This window comes from Apteryx mantelli, chromosome 16 (genome assembly GCF_036417845.1).
Source record: "Apteryx mantelli isolate bAptMan1 chromosome 16, bAptMan1.hap1, whole genome shotgun sequence".
NCBI classification, from domain to species: domain Eukaryota; kingdom Metazoa; phylum Chordata; class Aves; order Apterygiformes; family Apterygidae; genus Apteryx; species Apteryx mantelli.
This window is the reverse complement of record NC_089993.1, coordinates 20,803,302-20,821,854: the sequence shown is the minus strand read 5'-3', so window position 1 is coordinate 20,821,854 and position 18,553 is coordinate 20,803,302. Positions and strand designations below refer to the sequence as shown.

Genomic DNA, 18,553 nt, shown 5'->3' with positions numbered 1-18,553 from the left:
TTCAGAGGTTAATAGTTTGAGGTAGTTCAATTTCTCACAGAGAAGTGTTCAGACCCCTGATTTATTTAGAAGGGTGTATGAATGACTGGTGGGAAGAAGCAGTTTATAATCCCTGCCTTTTTCAAACTGTTGGAGAGCAGATGGAACAGATTCACATTTCCTTTCAGCTACAATATTTTTATCTCAACAGTCAGGGCCAGGTTCAACACTGCTGCAAGCAGGCAGATCTTCAGAGAGCACAGTGAAGCAGCTCCCACTCACACCAGGGTTGAGTTGGACCTGTTTGCTCAGGTCCAGCTTTTAATGGCAAAAAAGAAAGGACAACCCAGGACTGATGTGTTTGGTGAAAAAGGACTCTGGAGCGTGGCTGTCATCCTGCTGCTAACAGAGCTGCTGTCCCAGAAAGCTTGTCATAAACACAGAGGTTCAGTTGCAGCTGTTTCCCACTGATCACCTCTATCTCCATGACAAAAATGACATTTTTAAACAAATGGAGGAAAGTGAATTAGAACCATCCTGGGCAGGATGCACTTCAGTGCCTTGTCAGGCTTGGTGCTGCTTCATTCAAATTATTATTAGCACAACAGCTCAGGGTCTGCTCTGATTTTTCCGCAGGGCAGCTGAGGACAATGCTGCTCCCCCCACCCGCAGCTGGCGAGCATCTGTCTGGGGCAAGAGGCTTCTCTCTGTCTTATGCAGCTGTCTGGGATTCTCTGTGGTGTAATCAGGAACCAGAAATCCTCCTCAGAGGCAGGTTAGAGGACTTTTCCCTGGCGAAATGTCTTGGAGTAGACTGCTCTGACAGCAGCCCTCCCCGACAGTTCAGTGAGACTCAGCTTCCTGGCAGGGGTGACATGTCCACAGAAGAGCATGGATGTTGGCTCTTAAACTCTGTTGCCCTCCATGCAGCTCTTGTGTTGGAGGAATGTGGCTGGTCGCAGTGGGGGAGGTCATGTTCAGAAGTAAAAGCAATCACAGGTTGAGTGCCTTTTGCAATCAGCGCCAACTAGGATGATGGAGGAATAGGCAGGATGCCATGCCCAGCCATCTGGGAGAGGAGGACAGAGATCTGAAGGACTGAAAACATAATGAGCAACACAGGGTTGGGAGGAGAGGTTTAGAGATCTGAGGGGGGGAAAGCCCTGCAGCAATATTAGGAGGACAGGATTTTCAGATGGATGGGGAGATATGGGGCTTACTCTGAAAAGAGGGAAGGTTTGGGCCATGAATGAGTTTCATCAGGTTGCTCAAAGTGCTACTGAACCATGATCTCTTTCAGAACCAGCCTTTCTTCTTCACATGGGTTTCACAAATCCTGTTTTACCTATGCATTTGATGGTGTTCAAGACGGTTCACAGGAAAACTAGAAACTCTGCACCCTAGGACTGAGGGCTCCGGCCAGCTGGAGTTGAGCTACATTTGTAACACTAAAGTGAAGCTCATCGTTGGAGGTATGGTGAGGGGAAATGAGCAGAATTGTTTTGGTTACTGCTAACCCCTTGGACTGATGACCCTTGCAATTCTCTTCTGAGCATGGAAGGAACTGGAAACAGTGTACAGCCATAGCCCAAGCAGCTTCATATTGGAATTTCTTATTTCAGCTGTTTCTGAAAACATTGCTTTCTAGCCAAAGACTGAGCTCACTCTGTGCTAACTTGCATCTTTTGCCACCATTCACACTCACGAGTACAGCAGGATTTTGACTTGGAGCAAAGCAGAAGTACAGTACAGGAACAGCCACCAGGACCCCCAACTCCCTCCTTCCCTCAGAGGGGTTCCTTGTACAGCCCTGAAATACCCACCTGCTGCTCCCCCTTCCTCAGGGCGCGGGGTTCGAAGACTTCCCCGACACAAGGAAGCTGCTCGGACAGAACTGCGATGGCGTTCTTCTGCTTCTGGCTCAGCTGCAATGGAAAAGATGCTTTGTAAGTCACGACCTGTCTGCACAGGATACAGCAGCTTCCACTATTACTCCTCGCCATTGCACAGGGCTACCCCAGGACAGCCGGACTGGCAGCTGCTGTCTAAGCCTCGCATCAAAGACCATGACCCCAGCATGGTCTGGGTCACCATTTCATGCACAGCCTCACTGGCACTGCTGCTGGCAGAAGCAGTCCTACCTGCCCCAGCTGTTAGCCGTTCAACCCCATCCCCATGCTGATGCCACCCTGAGCTGGATAGCTAAGCAGGTTACAACCAGTCACCGTGTGACCACAAAAATACACCTGCCAGCACAGAGCAGGGAGAGGGATGGATGCCCAAAGATGGGGCAAGTGCAATTGTTTCTTTTTCCAGCAGCACTGGTGTCCACCAGCTTATTCTGCACATGAAACTCCAGCCCTGAGCTAGGCTGGTCCACAGGGATCCAGCTAACTCCTTCTTCCTGCCCTCAAGGGATAAGATGGGAGTGCAAGGCAGCACTGAAATGCTGCCTAGAATAACCATATTCTCAAATCAAGTAGTCTGTGCTGTAGTTCAGTGTGACAACTCAGAGAGGCTTAGACTTACAGCAGAACAAAGATACCAGAGTATCAGTCTTCATGGTATCAAACAGACCAGTGCTTAGATAGCCTGATACACAGAAACATCAGAGATAGTCACTGAGTTTGGAATAAGTCCAAATGAAGAACTAACCCAAATTCAGAGATCTCTGGCCATCGTGCTTCCAAACACTGATACACATAATGCACCAAAACATTCAGAACTTCAAATGGTCAAAGATTGTCTCTTTCACACATGGGAGCACCTGAGAAGCTGCAAGGAATCGGGGACCAGCGTGCCAATCAGGGACAACAATCTGTCTCTGAAACAATGTGGTCCTGGAAGATTTACTCCAGCGCTCTCCAACATTTACTCCAGGTCCTCTGTAAATGGCTGGGGTTACCTACTTTTTATTCCTAAAACACAACTGCAAACTGAAAGTGTACGAAATTCCTCCTGAGATCTTTTGATGTTTATAACTTAATTTTAGGATCTAAATTGTTGGGGATATATACAAATTTCTGCACATTTGGCCATTATTCTGTGCACACAATGGCAGTTATAATTAAGAGTGCAAATTAGGTGAGCAAATACATAGCAATTTTCCATGCACAGTAGGGGATACTTGCACCAGGACTACAAGAGTTGCTTCTCCCTATGAGGGGAAAGACTGTGTTAAAATAACTGTGTTCCTCAAAAAGCATCTCTTCAAATAACACCTCTTTCACACAATTTTACCTATGTCGAGTCTAAAATAAACATACCAACAGAATGTAAATAGTTTAGAATAGAACAATTTGAAAGTAATTAAGAAGCCCAAATCCAAAGATCAAAACCTTTCATTCCAGATTTGCCCTCCACTTTTTTGCTGTCTAAATGCAAAGCCCATAATCCTCATCAAACCACAGCTGGTTTGTATGTTGCCCAGCAACAACTAATGGTGGTAAGAAAGAGAGGTAGACCGCAAACTTCCCCACCATGAAAGACAATGAGAATTGCTAATTGCATTCAAAATCTCCTTGACAGAACATTTCCTGGCAGACGCTTCTGTGGCTGAAGTGAAGCACATTTCCCACTTCCTTGCTGGTATGGCCAGTTCAAGATACTTAACTCTAGCTGACCCTTAACTGCACTGTCTGTGTGTCTAGGTGCCGGAGACATCCTGAGAGACACTGCAGTCATCAGTTATTTTACCTCTCTTCTCCGAATGCCTACCCCTAAGCCACCTATCTTCTTTTGAGACTTTTTGACCTCTGACAAACTAAGCAGATTCCAAAAGCTTTTGCTCCCAAAGATAAGAACCTTCTTTCCTCCTATTGCAGGGTTTCCTTCCAAACTACACAGTTCCGTGGTGCAGAAAAAGTAACTTTCAGTCTCATATTTACTCATCAGTAACAGGAGCTAGAAACAGGCTCCTGCTTCTGCGCTGCTCTGCACCGCGCACAGTCACCTCCACCTCTGGAGCAGTGCTGCCCTGATCAGAGAGCATCTTCTGTCACTCTGCAGGTACGTTGGCATGCACAGGAGCCAGGCAGGGCAAAACCAGCAGCCGTGTTTCAAACTGAGAAATCAGGTGCTCCCTTACCACCCTCAGCCTGCTCGGTCTGCAGTGTGCAACACGCACCGGGCCAAGATCCCTAGGGAAACTGCAAGGCACAGCAGGTCCATGCCAGGGCACAGGGGCTTTCCTCTCACCTGCCAAGGACTTGTAACCAAGAAACCTGGCAATCTTTTGCTGGCAGTGCTCCTGCTCTTCATACGTCAGCAGCTGGTAGATAAACTGCCAAATGACTTGCTTGGCTGGTGTGTCCAGCACCGGGTACACATCCACAATAAGAGTGTCAATATTCCTGTAAAATTGGAAAGAGAGGGCTAGGAAATGAGCACATCCTTTGCTGCATCCTCCCATCACACAACTCCACAGGTCTCTTGTACTTCCCATCCTATCTCTAGCTATATCTCAGCTGCCAGGCTTACCTCTTAGACTTTGGCATAAACATACAAGCCATTTAAAAGCAGAGATGCCAGACCCCTAGCAAGGGACTCAGCCCTTTAAGGTGAGATCTCTGGAAGTGTAGTTCTGCAGACAGTGCTAATGGGGAGAGCAATCTCCCAGTGACTGGCAGCACCTGCCAGCCAGGCTATAAAAAGCTTATGACTCAGCCACTCTATGTGAAGCAGGAGGGCTGGGTGGGATAACTGGGGAAATGCTGGAGAAGCCAATGAAGTGGGTCTGGGGTGGGAATGAGAGTGAGCCAGAAAACAGAGAGAGAGTCTGGAGAAGAATAAGATTTGGACAGAAGAATAACAGGACTGAGCACCTGATTCAATGAGAAGACCAGAACAACTGATGGAATTGGAGGCCTGTCCCAGAAGGATTTGCTTTCCTGGGGGCTGGGTCTCAGGTGAGGAAAGCCAGGTCAGAGAACTAAAGATGGGCCTCTCTCCTATTAAGAAACTGAGGCAGAGATCAGAGGTTACAGCTCATTGCAACTATTGCATCTTTAATGTAGGAATAATATTAGGGACTTCCTATAAATAGTTGAAAGAAGGTTGATAGGAACAAATGTTACCCTGATGTTACTCAAATGGACTGTTGCAGCCTTATAAAGAGCAGGGACTAAATGTGGGAGGGAGAATTGAAGGGTGAAGAAATTCAGATACTGGAATGACTTCCTTGATGCAGTGGCTTGCACTGGCAATGGGGCTCTTCAGAGGCCAGCAGGGATTGGGAGTGGAAGGAGCTGTCTAGAGCCTCCCAGAATTTCTCTCTTAAGCTCTTCTCTAGCTTTGGGCTAACTTACCTTTTCTATGAAGCTTGATACACCTCTAGACTGTCACAAGCCTACCTCCCAATCAGAAAAGTTAAGGTATTTCAGAAGAATTGCTGAGAATGTCCTGAACAATAATTGCTAAGCCTGGCTCAATGGGGCAAGCTGCCTTCCAGGTGAACTGGCTTGTAAAATACAAATTGGCTGGAGGGCCAAAAATAAGAACATGGATGTCCTGACTCCCAGGCTTCTGCATTCACCACTGGGAAATGCTTGTATCTGCGTGCTGAGGCTGCAAGCAATGTAAATTTAGTATTTGGGGATTTCGATCCTTGTCATAGCAGTTACAGTTCACAGCTGGCTAGTCTGGGACAGGCACAAAATTAGGTCACGATGTCCTGCTGTGACATGGAGCAGCTGCTGCTGCTTTGAATCATCTGGGGGAGGTACAGGCAAAATGAGCCAGGTGGGGGAGAGGCTGGGCCTGCCCTGAGGCCCCTGGTGAGCCGATGGTCTCTGCAACCAAGCGCTCTGGGGCTGGCAGTAGCAACAGTGCCCAAGTAGACCCCCAGTCCTGGGGCCAAGCCCCATGTGCAGCTCTACACCGGGAAGGAAACCTGGAGGCTTTATTCTTAGTGCTCAGGCTCCAATCTTTGTGTCACTGAGCAAGGGCAAGTATTGCACTAGCTCTGTATTTCCTAATTGCTAATGATGAGGGCTGGTATCTAACCTGCAGCACCCTTTAATTAGTCAGAAATGCCTGACTGGGGAATCCATGTGGAGAAAATGTAGTTGCAGGAGAGTCCAAAGCAATGAATTCTGCTTTTTCAGGGCATGGCTGGTGATCACTGGGCATCAAGAGGACTCGTTCATCTGGTGCCAAGAGGCGGGGGTGGCTTCCTAAGCCCTGCACAGGACAGTGTAGCCCTGAGCCTTAGCAATGGTGTGGAGGCAGTCTCAGTGCTTTGTGTTTAGTATTTTCTATCATCTCTTAACATCTGTAGCCTAAATACTGAGGGGTTTATTGAATTTCCTTATAAAATGAAGGGATCAAATCCTCTGATCCATATCTGTCTGTATACAAGCAATATGCTGCATAAAGGCAGCAGAAGTCTGCCTGGGCATGGCGTGAGAGTCCAGCGCTTGGCAATGGCCTGCGTATCTGCAGCCTGTGGTGGGAACCGGGCTCCTGAGGAGCAGCTGGGCAGCTGTGCTTGGTCAGCTCAGCAGCTGCAGAAAGAGGCGGTGAGCAGCATCTCCCAGGGCCTGGCAGGGATGGCTGTATCACTGTGGTACAAAAAGGTTAAAGATCAAGGGCAGAAAACAAGGTCACTATTGAAAATCCTGAGTCCGCCAAAGGATCGGTTTCAACCCCTGCAACAGGGCAGAGAGGATGTGTTCAATTACAGGAAGAGAGCTCTGCCAGCTACAGCCGTTCTCGCGCTGCGGCCAAGAGAATGCTTCAGCCAAAATGCTGAAAAGAGCAAGGAGACAGGAATAAAACATGGTGAGAATTTACTGAAAGAGGCAGAACAGGATGTGCTGCTGTCATGGGGCTGGCTGGACAGCAAGAGAATCCCGTGCGATGGTGAGATCAAGGTCATTTTTATGTGGGATTAAGTGGTGACTGAATTAACCTCAAAAGTTAATGGGTCTGACCTGTTCTTGGGCAGGACACCAGGCAAGAAATGGGCTTGTGCCTCAGCTCTTTCCCTGGGGGATATAGACTGGGGAATATACAGCTGAGGATATTAGAGAAAATAAGCACAGCAGAGCTCAGTGGTGACAGCCTCTAAATCCAAGATCTACTTTCTGCATCAGTGCTTTGATTCAAGACTCGCTCTTCGATATGGACATCGCTACCAGTCCAATTATCAGCATTAAAGGAACGGAGCTGCTAACAAGTTACCGATGTTGAAAGAAGCCTTCCAGTGCTTTGCAGATGGTATAGCGCTCAGGTGGTGTGAGCAGATGTTCCAGCTGCTGGTTGAAGGTCCTTCCTTGAATCTTGATGCTAGAGGGAAGTATCTCTGCAACCCATTGCAGGGAGGTGAGAGCGGAGGAGGTGTTCGGGGAGTCAGCAGAGTCAGAGTCTGCAAGGTGCAGGTAGAAAGAAAAAAGAAAATTCAACAGACAAAGGGTCTTAACCACAGGTTAAAGGCTTGCACTGAAACCAGGATTCATCCCTGGGGACCACCAGGGCAGCTGCACCTGAGTACAAAGGGAAAGGATTTGTTTAGTGACCTGGGAATGTCTCTGTCTCTTGGGGAGGAGCAAGAAGAACATGAGGCCCCAGTAGCAGCCCCCAGCTGCACCCCAGGAGTGCTTTCTCCTGGATTGATGTGTGCCACCCTGTCTAAAGGGGCCTGAGCGAGAAAGTGCTTAAAACAAACTAGGGTAAGAGCTGTATTGCCATAAATCTGCACCTGACAGTCCTTGAAATCTCCTCTCTGCTTCGGGCTGCACCTGTAAACATGAGCAGTTAGACCCTGTGGGCAGCCTGGACCAGGCTGCCCTCAGCCTCATGGGGAGCCTTGTCTGAGCAGCAGTTTCTGCCCAATACGTGTGTCCCCAGTCCCTGTCCATCTGCAGCCCGAACTGCTCGCACATTGCTGGGCTCTACCTCCTGTTTTTACCAGTTTAAACACCTTTGATAAGGGAGACCTCCAAGCACATGAATCTCCACTCTATATTAATACAAATCCTGATGTGTTGATACATACATCATTGTCTCAGAATAAACATTTCTGTCACTGAAAAGCAACATGGCGAAGAAGGTGAAACAGCTTATCAAAGGCTGCCTGACAGCTAGAGGAAGTCCTGGCCAGCACAAAGCTAATGACTGCCCTTGCCTTCCTCCCATGCTGGGAACTGAAGGAAGCAGAATATGCTGCAGTGGAACTTGTGGATGTTTCAATAGGTCCGTGAATCTACAGAAAACAGGCAGAGATTTTTCTGACTTGTCTACTCTGTTGGATGTAATCTGTCTCTTCGGTCATGCTGCTTCTACCTTTTTCTGTAAACACACGCAGATAGTATTCCTTCTTTTGCTCTTTGAAGCCTCTGATCAAGTTTCAAAGCAGTTGACAATAATCATTGACTTTAAGAGCAGTATCAGTCAAGAGTTACACGTGGGTAAACTGAGGCATAAAAGGCCAGCTTACTTTGCCACCCTCATCCTGCGCTGTTCCTGCTGCCACAGCGGGGCTGCCTCTGCAGTGAGCCGAGGCCTGGAACGGCACAGAGCGATACCGCACCGCAGTGAGAGCTGGAAGAGGCAACCCAGCCGAGACTGCAGGGACACAGAATGCACTTATCCACGTAGGAAGATGGCCAAGGCATCAGGACTAGAAATCATATCCTTCCTTGGTCAATTTTTGTGGGGGGGAAAGTGGTTTGGGTGTCACTGGATCTTTACCAGCAAGTAGTGAGGCTCTTGGTTTTGTTTCTAAGGCATACGCAAACAAGTTAGTAATGCAGGGCTCCTAACCCGAAGCTCTGGAGGGAAGAGTTCTGGTCACTAACTCCTGGGCCTATGTGTTACACAGCAGCTTTCCAGTAACACAGTGGGCCTCGTGTCCTTATGCAGCTTGGGAAGCACGGTGACTGAGCTCCCCTTGGCTGCGGTCCTGCACCGCCACTGAAGCCACTGAAATCGCATTGATAAGCACTCGCAGTGCCCCAGACATCCTGATCTCTCACTGACTTGCTCACCATAGGTACGCAAGCTAAATTATTCATAAAAGCAGCAGTTATACTGAACAGGACAGTCCATACATAACTGTGATATTGGCACAGCGACCAGGTATGCACAGGGTTATATTACTTTCAAGTACACAGCACAGACTGCACGTAAAGGACAATGTAAAGGGCCAGCAAGGACAGTCATACGGTACAATAAACCCTTCTGGAAAGTAGCCAAGTCCGAGATTAAGCTTGATCACAGAAAGCCATCAGCCACGTGCTCTGGCTGCCCAGGAAGGCTGTTCAGACCCTTGGGGAAGGAACAACCCTCCAGGTAAATCTGGAGCGGCGTTAGGCTCAAAGCAGTGTTAAACATGCTGGGTATACATGAGATACTTGGCGATTTCCTCCAGCAGGGTTAGCAGCGCAAAAGGGCAGTGATTTCCCCCGAGACGCTGGGAATCAGGAGTGAACACTGGGTTTCTGTAAATCCACTCCCGTCTCCTCCCCCACACTCTTACCATTTGAGAAGTTGACAATCCCTTCTTCCACCACCAAGGTGGGCATCGCCCCACTGCCCTGCAGCATCGACACCACCTTGTCATGGGAGCAGTTCCTGCAGAGGCACAGGAGAGAGCCCAGATAAGACGTCCTTCCAGGCCGCCTTCCCCACGCGAGCAGCTTTGCAGGAAGCAGCTTGCAAGGCAGCAGTGGTGCTGGTTGGTAACCCCTGGGCCTTGGTGAGGAACCACACGTGAGTGGGAGGGATTCCTAGACAACATCGCCTCAGCTGGCTCCAGGGAACTGCGAGGAGCCAGGGTAAAATGGAGTTTGCAGCTGCCTTCATTTATCTTGCAAAAGGCCTCATCTGGCTGCTCAGATGGAGACAGAGTTGCAGCCGGGCTGCAGTCTCCTTGAACTCTGGCTCTTTGCTTCGTTCTGTCTGTGCTATTCAGAGAAGAGCCTTACCCAAGGGAGAGTGTGAATCACACCATGTAACTCAGGGCTCTCAGTTGTACCTGCAGCACGGAATAACTTTAGGGCATGCATATGAACACCCTGTGGAGCTGTTATGGCAAATGATGCCAGCATTACCTTAAGCTACACTCAGACTCCATAGCTGAACTTTCCATTTAAATGATACAGTGCTGTGGATCTCTGTTTGTCTGTCCTAATTTTGCATGAAAAGAAAATGCAAGTTGAAAGTAAAATGCATTTTTGGAGACAGGCCAGTCTCCTCGGAGAAAGGAACGAGCTGACCCGGGACAATGCCTGCCAAAACGCAGGCTCAGAGGATAATCTTCAAATAGGTCTCCTCTATTTTCTGGCGATGCTGCATCAGCCAAGACTTTGCTGTATCAGCTGAAATCTGAGAACTTGGGCACTGACAGAAAAAGCATCAGATGTGTAACCTTTAAATATTCATCATTCTGTCTTATCATGTAGCCAGTTCTACCCTTTGCTCTTGTTTTTGTGCAGAAAGACCAACCTGAGAAAACAGGAGCTGCTGTCACTGTATCAGGGAGGTGCAGAATGAGCTCTGGTTTGATAGAATTTGATTATTTTTGTTGTATGCAAGTAATGTAGGGGAGTATTAACTTCTAGGTGGAAATGTGATTGCCCATGTGGTTTTAAGCTTAGGATCCCATTCCAGAAATGATCCATGGGTTGGTTAGTACTCTCTTCCTTTCACGAAAGAGCCCCTGCTATTTAACACATGGAACTTAATTCACAGTGGCTTGAGTCAGGGTCTCCAGGTGATTACAGTCAGTATGCCCGTTATAGTATGTCATGCATTATACATGGCTATTTGCACTCTTAAGTAAAGGGAGGGAAAGGAAGAGCAGTTTTATGAGAGAATATTAAAGGAGAGACCTGTATGGGACAAAAGCCCTCATGTACCTCAGTAAACAGCTCTCAAGGATATCCAATTCTCATCTCTTTTACTCAAGAGGGAACAAATGAACACAGCTATGCTTGGCCACACTCTCCAGGACCCCCCATGAGCCATCTGGCACAAGTCATTTAGACAGTCTCTTACCTCATGTCCAGACCATTGAGAAATAAGATTCGATCTCCAGGTTTGAGAGCAGCTTTCTCAGCTGGGCTTCCTAAGGCACAGGGAATGAGAGAGGTGCTTTAGCTAACGGGTCCCTTGTTTTTGGTGGTGGGATCTCAACTCTCCAGCCACTTTGTGCCCAACCATGTCCAGTGAAGACCATTGAGGGGAGGCCACCACTGTACCTAGATTATCTGGATGGGACAGGGCTGCTTCACTGGGCTCAGCAATGCCAGTGTCCAGTGTCTGTACGCTGGTGGCTCAGCAGGTGCAACATGGATCAGTATCTGGCTAGCTTACATTTCAAAAGCAGATGTGATTTCAAACTATTCACTGAACACAGGTATTCTCCACCTTCTAAACATGAAATAGGGAGTGCATAAAGCCAAACTAAACTGTGCTGAAGATACTAATTATTCAAATCAGGAGACTCCATCACTGAGGTTCCTAAAAGTCCATTTTGCTATTTTCCAGCAAACAGCAAGCACTTAAAATTTAGAGTTCAGGCTATAGATACATAAGTATCTTTGAATCTTATGACTGTTCACTCAAACAGAAACATCTTCCCCAGCACGCAAATTTAATTTCTCTATGTTAATTAAAAGTGACTCTGAGATCTTGTCCAAGCACAGCTGGCCTCTTGTTTCAGCGTGGGACCTGCTGAAAGGGGCCTCAGCTCTGGGAAACGCTCCTCCCAAGGGAGTCACAAGAGAGTCCTGGACTCTGTGTCACAGCGTGGGTACACGGCGCCGCTGTGCATGGGGAAGATGCTCTGTGGGAAGAGGAGTTTCCCCAGGAGAGGCCCTGCAGGCCGAGTCCCAGCCGCCCCTGGCCCTCTGGGCTCTGGCACGGTCAGCGCCTGCAGAGTTTGCACTCTAATTCTGGTCAGAGCGACTGGACAAAGTCTAGTCTCACCACGTAATGGCAGGTTTTCTTACCTGGCAGAACAGACTCAATCCATACCGGGGCATGTCCACGTAACGTGAAGCCAAAGCTTTTGTTGCCTTTATAAACTCGCACAGTTCTGCAGGTACAAAAGCAAACATGAAATCAAAACCCAACATATATTTGGTTCTTGTTCCCTTCCCCAGCCTTCATCAAAGCCCCATTAGCCTGGATATCTTTAGAGTACCCACTAAATCCTTGATACTCCCTGGGACCCTGCAAGATCCCCTTTGACACTGGACTGAAGCGTCTTTCAAATGGGATCTCCGATGTTGAGCCGCAGGGAGACAGGGTCTGCAGAGGAAGGTGTGGGTGGGTTTGGCGTGGCCTCCTGGCGGGCTGTCTGGCACACAGGCCTGAGCAGTGGAAAATGTTGAGTGCTGCAAAGACCACTGGTCCCCGGCTGGGGAACAGGGGCCAGCCAAACTCTTGCTGATGCCCACAGGAGCGCTAATGCTTCCTGAACTCCTCTCCATCCCAACAGGTACAATGGTCTTTACAAAGCTGCAATGTCACCACGCTCTTGTGCTTTCCCCACTGACACCGTCTTTCTGCCGATGGACTGATGGACCGACAAGGGGCAGCGCGTTGGCGGACGGAGGGGGCAGGGAGCTCTCCTGTTCCTTGCTTGGGCCCCCTTCCTGGAGCATCTCTAGCTCCCTGGCCACCAGCACTGCTCTCCTGCCCCCCAGTTGGGCTTTGGTGTGGTTCCCTGTCTCTCCAGCACTGACAGCATCTCCTCTCTGCAGCTCACTGGTACCCTGGGGAAGGAGACAAAGTCCAGGACACTGAACTGGCACATGGCAATGGGAAGTGGAGGGATCTGAAAGACCCAGGGGATGTTTGAAATGGCCCAGACGAAGCCTCTGGGAGGCCTGGAGGAACCCAGATGCTGCCAGGGCAAGCTGAGGGTTAGCAGATGCTCCCCGCCTGACGGGCATGATGTGCTGTTCCCCTCAGCTGCGACACCACTGCACTTCACGCTAGGACCGGCACAGCAGAGCTAAATTTTGCAAACTAAAGCTTAACATGCATTAACATGAGAGCTCCAGCATCGGGCAGGTAGGGGACTCTGGAGACAGGAAAAGACACAGATGTTTTAGGGGCAGAGCCTTTGAGCACTGACTCTTGCACCGCCTTGGAAATTGCTTTTTTAAGCAATTAATTCATGAATTCATAAAACCACAGTCCAGTCCTTCAAATCCAATATGTTTTTGAAGTGAAGACATGGGATATAACATATATATTACACAGATAGACTAACATAAGAAAATACATGTTTTGGGGAGGGGTAAGATTTATTAGGCTTATGAGAGAGAAATTAAATTCAGCTAGGAAATTTTGGAAGGAGTATTAGGAAATCTTCCTGCTGGGAGACTGATTGGAGTGGGGAGCTGTTCCCCACAGGGAACTGGGGGAAGTTAACATCACTGAGATCATTTACAACGAGAAAGCCTGTCGTAGGGACCGATGCTGGGCTGGCACAGGGAGAGACTGGGTGGAAATAATGTTGGATAAGTCACGGCAAAAAAGTTATTCAATCTGTAGCGTGAGAGACAGCAGAGATCCTCACAGGAAGGTGCGCTCGAGCTGAACACCCCTGGAGATGGCAGATGGAGGCAGGGGAATAACCCGTGCTGTGCCTGTGGTGGCACAGTCCCTCCCTGGAGGACTCCCCAGCTGTGCGGACAAGCCAAACCTCGTCTATCTGTTTGAGAGATGGGGCTGGGGACGGTGCAGGAGCCCTGCTAATCGTGGAGAGTGCGGCAGGGCTCCGCTGCTTTCCAGGGCTGCTGAGGTCTGGCCACGTGGGCAGAGGGAAATGGATTAATCCCCCAGGCACCGGATTGTCCTGCCTTCCCCCCGCTGCTGTGTCCTCGGACCCAGACACCCGTGGAGGCAGTGCAGGATGATGCAGCCTCTCCTGTGCCTGAGCTCCCTGCAGCCCCTGGCACGGCCGGGCATCCTGCATCCCTCCGGCACGGCCAAGCACCCTGCATCCTGCTCGGGATAGCCTCTCGCAGCCAGTAGCCTGTGAGCGCTGGCTCTGCTCCATGCGCAGCTCCTCATAGCCAGCTCTACAACAGCGAGGGGGCAGAAAGGGCGGCCTGGGCCCGGGACATTGGGTCCAAACTGGCCCGGCCTTCAAGAGGGAGAAGTCTTTGCTCACCTCCCCGCAAAAGGGTTCCACCCATTCTCACACTGAAGACATCCCCTCTGCTAGTGCCTCTCCCCTTCCCCTGGCGTCTGTCCCCCTGCTGCCATCCACCGAACATCCCCCAGCCACGCGGACCAGACCCTGCCTCCTTGAATTTGAGGGCTTCCAGGAGAGGTGTTACCTGCGGGCAGCCCCCGAGGCCACATTGCTGGTGATCAGGGAAGTGGTTTTCCTCAGGCTCTTGCTGACCTCCTCATGGCTGCGGGGCACGGAGCTGGCCCGGGTGGACACGAGCAGCCGCTCCTGGTGGTCCTCGCTACGGCTGCGCCGCAGCCGGTTGCTGTGCTGCTCGCTCTTGGAGCGGCACAGTTTGCTGATCAGGCTCTGCGACACAACCTCGTCAAACCGCTGCCGGTGCTTCTTGGGGATGAAAATCCTGGCAAACATGACAAGGGAGGCAAATGAGGAGCAGGGCCGAGGCGGCCGTGGCCCTGCAGCTCCGGATCCAGCAGTACCTGGGAAAGCAAAGGTCAAAGCGGCCTCCGGCCCTTCTCGCACAATCTTGGCCTCAGTCCTGTCCGGAGCTGCGAGCACCGGGGCATGGAGCCACGCACACCAGGGATGCCTGTCTCATCTCCGAGCCCCGTGGCAGAGTGCCGCCCCGTCCTTCCCGCGGCTCTGTGGGAGCAAGGAGGGTCTGATGCCCTGTGCAGCAGCGCTCGGGGCGGCGGGGTAGAGCCAGGGGACACGTTCCAGCAGAGACCGATTCAAACAGCTCCGTTCCTCCTCGCCGTGCGTCCCATCCGGGACCCCTTCAGCTGCCAGTCCTGGTATCCTAATGACAAGTTTCAGCTTGAGTCCCAAACTAATTATTTTCCCCCATTGGGAGCTGCCCAGGCAGCCGGGACTGCGGGGGGAAGACCCGTGCTCCCGGGGAGCCTCTTCTGCTGCAAACCCACCAGGTTTGGTCCCTCGAGCTCTCCCAGCTCAAACTCCGGCAGTTCGCCGCGGCTGAGGGGAGCCGCCGCGCTCCCTGCTGCTGCGCAGGGCTGTGACTCTGAGGCAAGGCTCAGAGAAGAGGGGATTTTTAAAGTTGATCAGCCAGATGGCATTCGGTTGTGACTATGTTCTGACAGCAAAAGCAGCATGAGATCATTTCCCTTCCTCCAGGCGTTCGCCGTGTTCCTGATGTTCAGGTGTACGGACGCCCCCACGCGAACGCCCGCGCACGCCGACGGTGCCGAACCGCCTCCTCCAGACCCGGCCTCCGCACCGGGACAGTCTGTGGCCACTGAAACGCTGCTCCCCACCTCGTCCCCCAGCCCCTCTGCTGAGAGCCCTGTCCCCACCCCGGTGCTCATCTCTGGGACTCCAGCCTTGACTTTTGCCAACCTCCAACTCTTGCCGTGACGAGGCGAGAGAAACGCACTATTACCACGGTCCCCTGGGTCTCCCTCTGGGGGACACTGATGCCGCGGTGACAAGGACGAGGACGGTAACATTGCACATGAGGAAAGACCACCAGGAACTTGCTCCATTTGAAGTCACTTCCTCTCCGCCCCATCAGAAGCAGCTCTGCCAAGAACCAAGCAGCCTTCACCCGCCGTAGCATCCCTTAGAAACCTCATGTGATATAGAGAAAGGGATCAGCCCTGTCTCATCGGATGCTTGTCCAGGGCCAGCAATCATCCCCCTTAGGAGCACGTCTCCTGCTGGGATATGGATATACAGAAATGCCTCTGCACGGGCTGGAAGGTGCTGGATTTACTAGCTCAGAGCCCCCCACAGGAAAAAGAACGTTTCCTGCTTGGGCACGTGAGGAGAGCGCGTTACAGAAACACAGCTCTTAAATTACTTTCTTCTGCATTTGCTCTTTGCTTCTGTTGTCCCTTCCCTGGCAGGTTAGTCAAGGTGAATCAGCGCTACCGCGCAGCTGCTGCGCCGTCCCCGTGGAGCGCGGCATGGGCCAGTGCCGCCAGGGGTGCAGGCTCCCCATGGTGCTCACGCCGGCTCGGCCCCGGCGCTGTTCCCACATCGCTCAGACCCCGCTGCCGCTCCTCACGGGCCGCGGCGGGCCGGCTCCGCGCGGTGGGCAGCCCCGGGGCCATGCTGCCCTGCACCAACCCTCGCACATGCGGGCGCGCGGTGCTCCCGGTCTCGCCTTCCCTGCTCGGACCGGCAGGTTTCGCTCCCTGGGAGCCAACACACATCCCAGGCTTGCTGTAACATGGGGAGATGCTCTTCCTTCTCTTTCTTTTCTTCTCCTTCTGCCATTCGAACGGCGAAATACTGACACCCCGTTCACCTCCTCCCACCCTTTCCGTTTGCACATTTGGGGGATTCTCGTTATCTCCTAGTGTTTCTATAGCAACTGTCCTCAATATACCCACTCTGGTGTCTCAGTATCGCAGCTGCACTCGCTCATTAGACAATACTGTCTTGCGAGGTTCGTTATTGTTCTTCACCTCGTTGTTAACGAAAACGCGCTCCATACATTAAGAAAAATTCTGACACTTGCGGTGGAGGAGGGACGCCAGCGTCACTTCCAAACCGTCTGCGCATCGCATTTCCCACTTAGCGCTGGCATTAGTCGGGCTGGTCTCCAAGCTGGCTTCAGATGGCCCAGAGCAACTGGGAGCTCCAAGGAGCTGCGCCTTCCTCCCGGGAAGCACGAGGCGGCCCCGACAAAGGACAGCTGTTAACGGAGCGCGACCAGAGAAGTCGGGGCCTGCTTGGCCCCGCGGGAAGGAGCCCTCTGGCCCGTCCCACCCCGAGACGTCCTGGCAAAGCTTGCCGGCCGGCTCACTGGGCATCCTCGGAGAAGGAGTGTGTCGGCTCCAGGCAAAACGTTTGGTGCCTGCTGCCTCCCCTGTTGGAAGCGTGGGGCTCCCGGGGGCTCTTCTCCATCATTCAGGTGGCTTTACCAAAGGAATTTGAAAGCCTGCGTGAACCCAGAGCAGAAGAAAGGGGGATGCTTCAAATCCCCAGTCTGCCCAGGACCATGACGTCTTTATTTCCCTCGTAAGGAAAGCCAATGCTCAAAATAACAACTCATGCTCTAATGATGAATAGGAGCAGACAGATCACAAGCAATCCTGAGGCTGACATATGCTCGTGTTAAGCATTTGGTGATAATTTAAAGTAAGTAACACATTGGTACAATTCACAGTGGATTTGTGATTAAGCAACAAATAGAAAAGGGTGAAATCATGCTAATAAATATTTCACCCGGCTGTAAGCAAGCCTCTGCGGGAACACGGGCTGTCGCATCCCCACGGTAAGACGAGGAAGGAGGCACGGAGCCAGCCCGCCCCGGGGCACCGCACCGGGTCTCGGCCCTGCCGTTGCGCTGCGCGTCCTCCTCCTGCGAAGGAGACGTCCAGATTCCCGGCAGGCAAAATGAGCAAGTTCTCATGTAACTTTTCCTCTTGAAATCCGTACGGCTGGCCCACTTTACACCGAATACTGCTTAGCCTGCAGGCTAACAGACACCAGGGTTGAGAAGCAAAGCGCAGCTCCTTCAATAAACAGGCACAAAGACGCGTTCCAAGTGTTTTGCTATAACTTAGTGCTAGAAGTAAGGAGGTGAGCTAAACGACAGGTAAAAATAATCCTATTAAATATTTTCCTTCTGCAAAACCCTTTGCAGAGAATTTAATACTGAACTGATTAAAGCTGTGCAAAGGAAGGTGTTTCCAGTTTGGAAGGAACCAGGAGCCGGAAAGGCTGCAGTCAGAAATAAAGCCTTAACGCTGCACAGCCCTGGAGCCCCGAGGTGTCCCACAGCACCGGGCCAAGAGCTGTGCCGGGACGGGCAAGGGGACCGGCACAGGGTGGGAGGCGCAGCCGGCCGGCAGGGCTCGTGCCAGCTCCCTCAGCACGAACCCGCCGCTGCAGCCGCTGGGTCTCGCGCAGCAGCGACGGCCGGCAGAGGAGCGAGCTCCGAAGCGCCCAGTGGGCTTGGGGCACCGCGCTTCCCTCCTGCGGCTCAAACGCGCCGGCCGCGTCGCTGCTCCTGCAACGCACCCGCAGGTGCAGAGCGACGTGGAGACGACGGGCTTCCAGTGCCAGAGGAGACCTGCAGGGTTTGGCCGGGAAGCGGCTCCTTCCTTCCCCGGTTGGTCACCGCCGGAGCGTGCAAAACGTGCCGCGCTGTCCCAGCTCCCCCGAAGGGCAGGCGGGTCTCGGGTTTCCCCGGGGAGAGCAGAAAGGTGCATCGATCCCGGGAGTGGAGCCCCCGTCATCGTTAGCAGGGAAAAGGCACAGAAATGAGGCACCAAACACATCGGGCATCAGTGAACCGGTGTGAAATCTCTGATGCGTTTTGGGCGATGCCCAAGCCTGAGTCGCTCCCAAGCTCACCCAGCTGGATGCCCCCAGCAGGAGATCGATCGCCAGGCGGGTGGCCTGGCCACCGCCAGTCCTGCATCAAAGCAAACCTGTCCGTGCACAGCT

At 51.7% G+C, this 18,553-nt stretch overlaps 1 protein-coding gene across 1 annotated transcript in view; it reads right to left on the bottom strand.

The window, feature by feature from the left end:
* GRID2IP (Grid2 interacting protein) overlaps positions 1 to 18,553 on the bottom strand; it is a 54,052-nt gene that overhangs the window by 14,802 nt on the left and 20,697 nt on the right. Inside the window, exons 3-9 of the mRNA XM_067306275.1 lie at positions 14,280 to 14,534; positions 11,934 to 12,019; positions 10,978 to 11,047; positions 9,458 to 9,552; positions 7,162 to 7,345; positions 4,177 to 4,331; positions 1,803 to 1,904 (exon numbers count right to left, since the gene is read on the bottom strand). Coding sequence (XP_067162376.1) covers positions 1,803 to 1,904; positions 4,177 to 4,331; positions 7,162 to 7,345; positions 9,458 to 9,552; positions 10,978 to 11,047; positions 11,934 to 12,019; positions 14,280 to 14,534 — 947 coding nt within the window. The remainder of the gene's footprint in view (positions 1 to 1,802; positions 1,905 to 4,176; positions 4,332 to 7,161; positions 7,346 to 9,457; positions 9,553 to 10,977; positions 11,048 to 11,933; positions 12,020 to 14,279; positions 14,535 to 18,553) is intronic.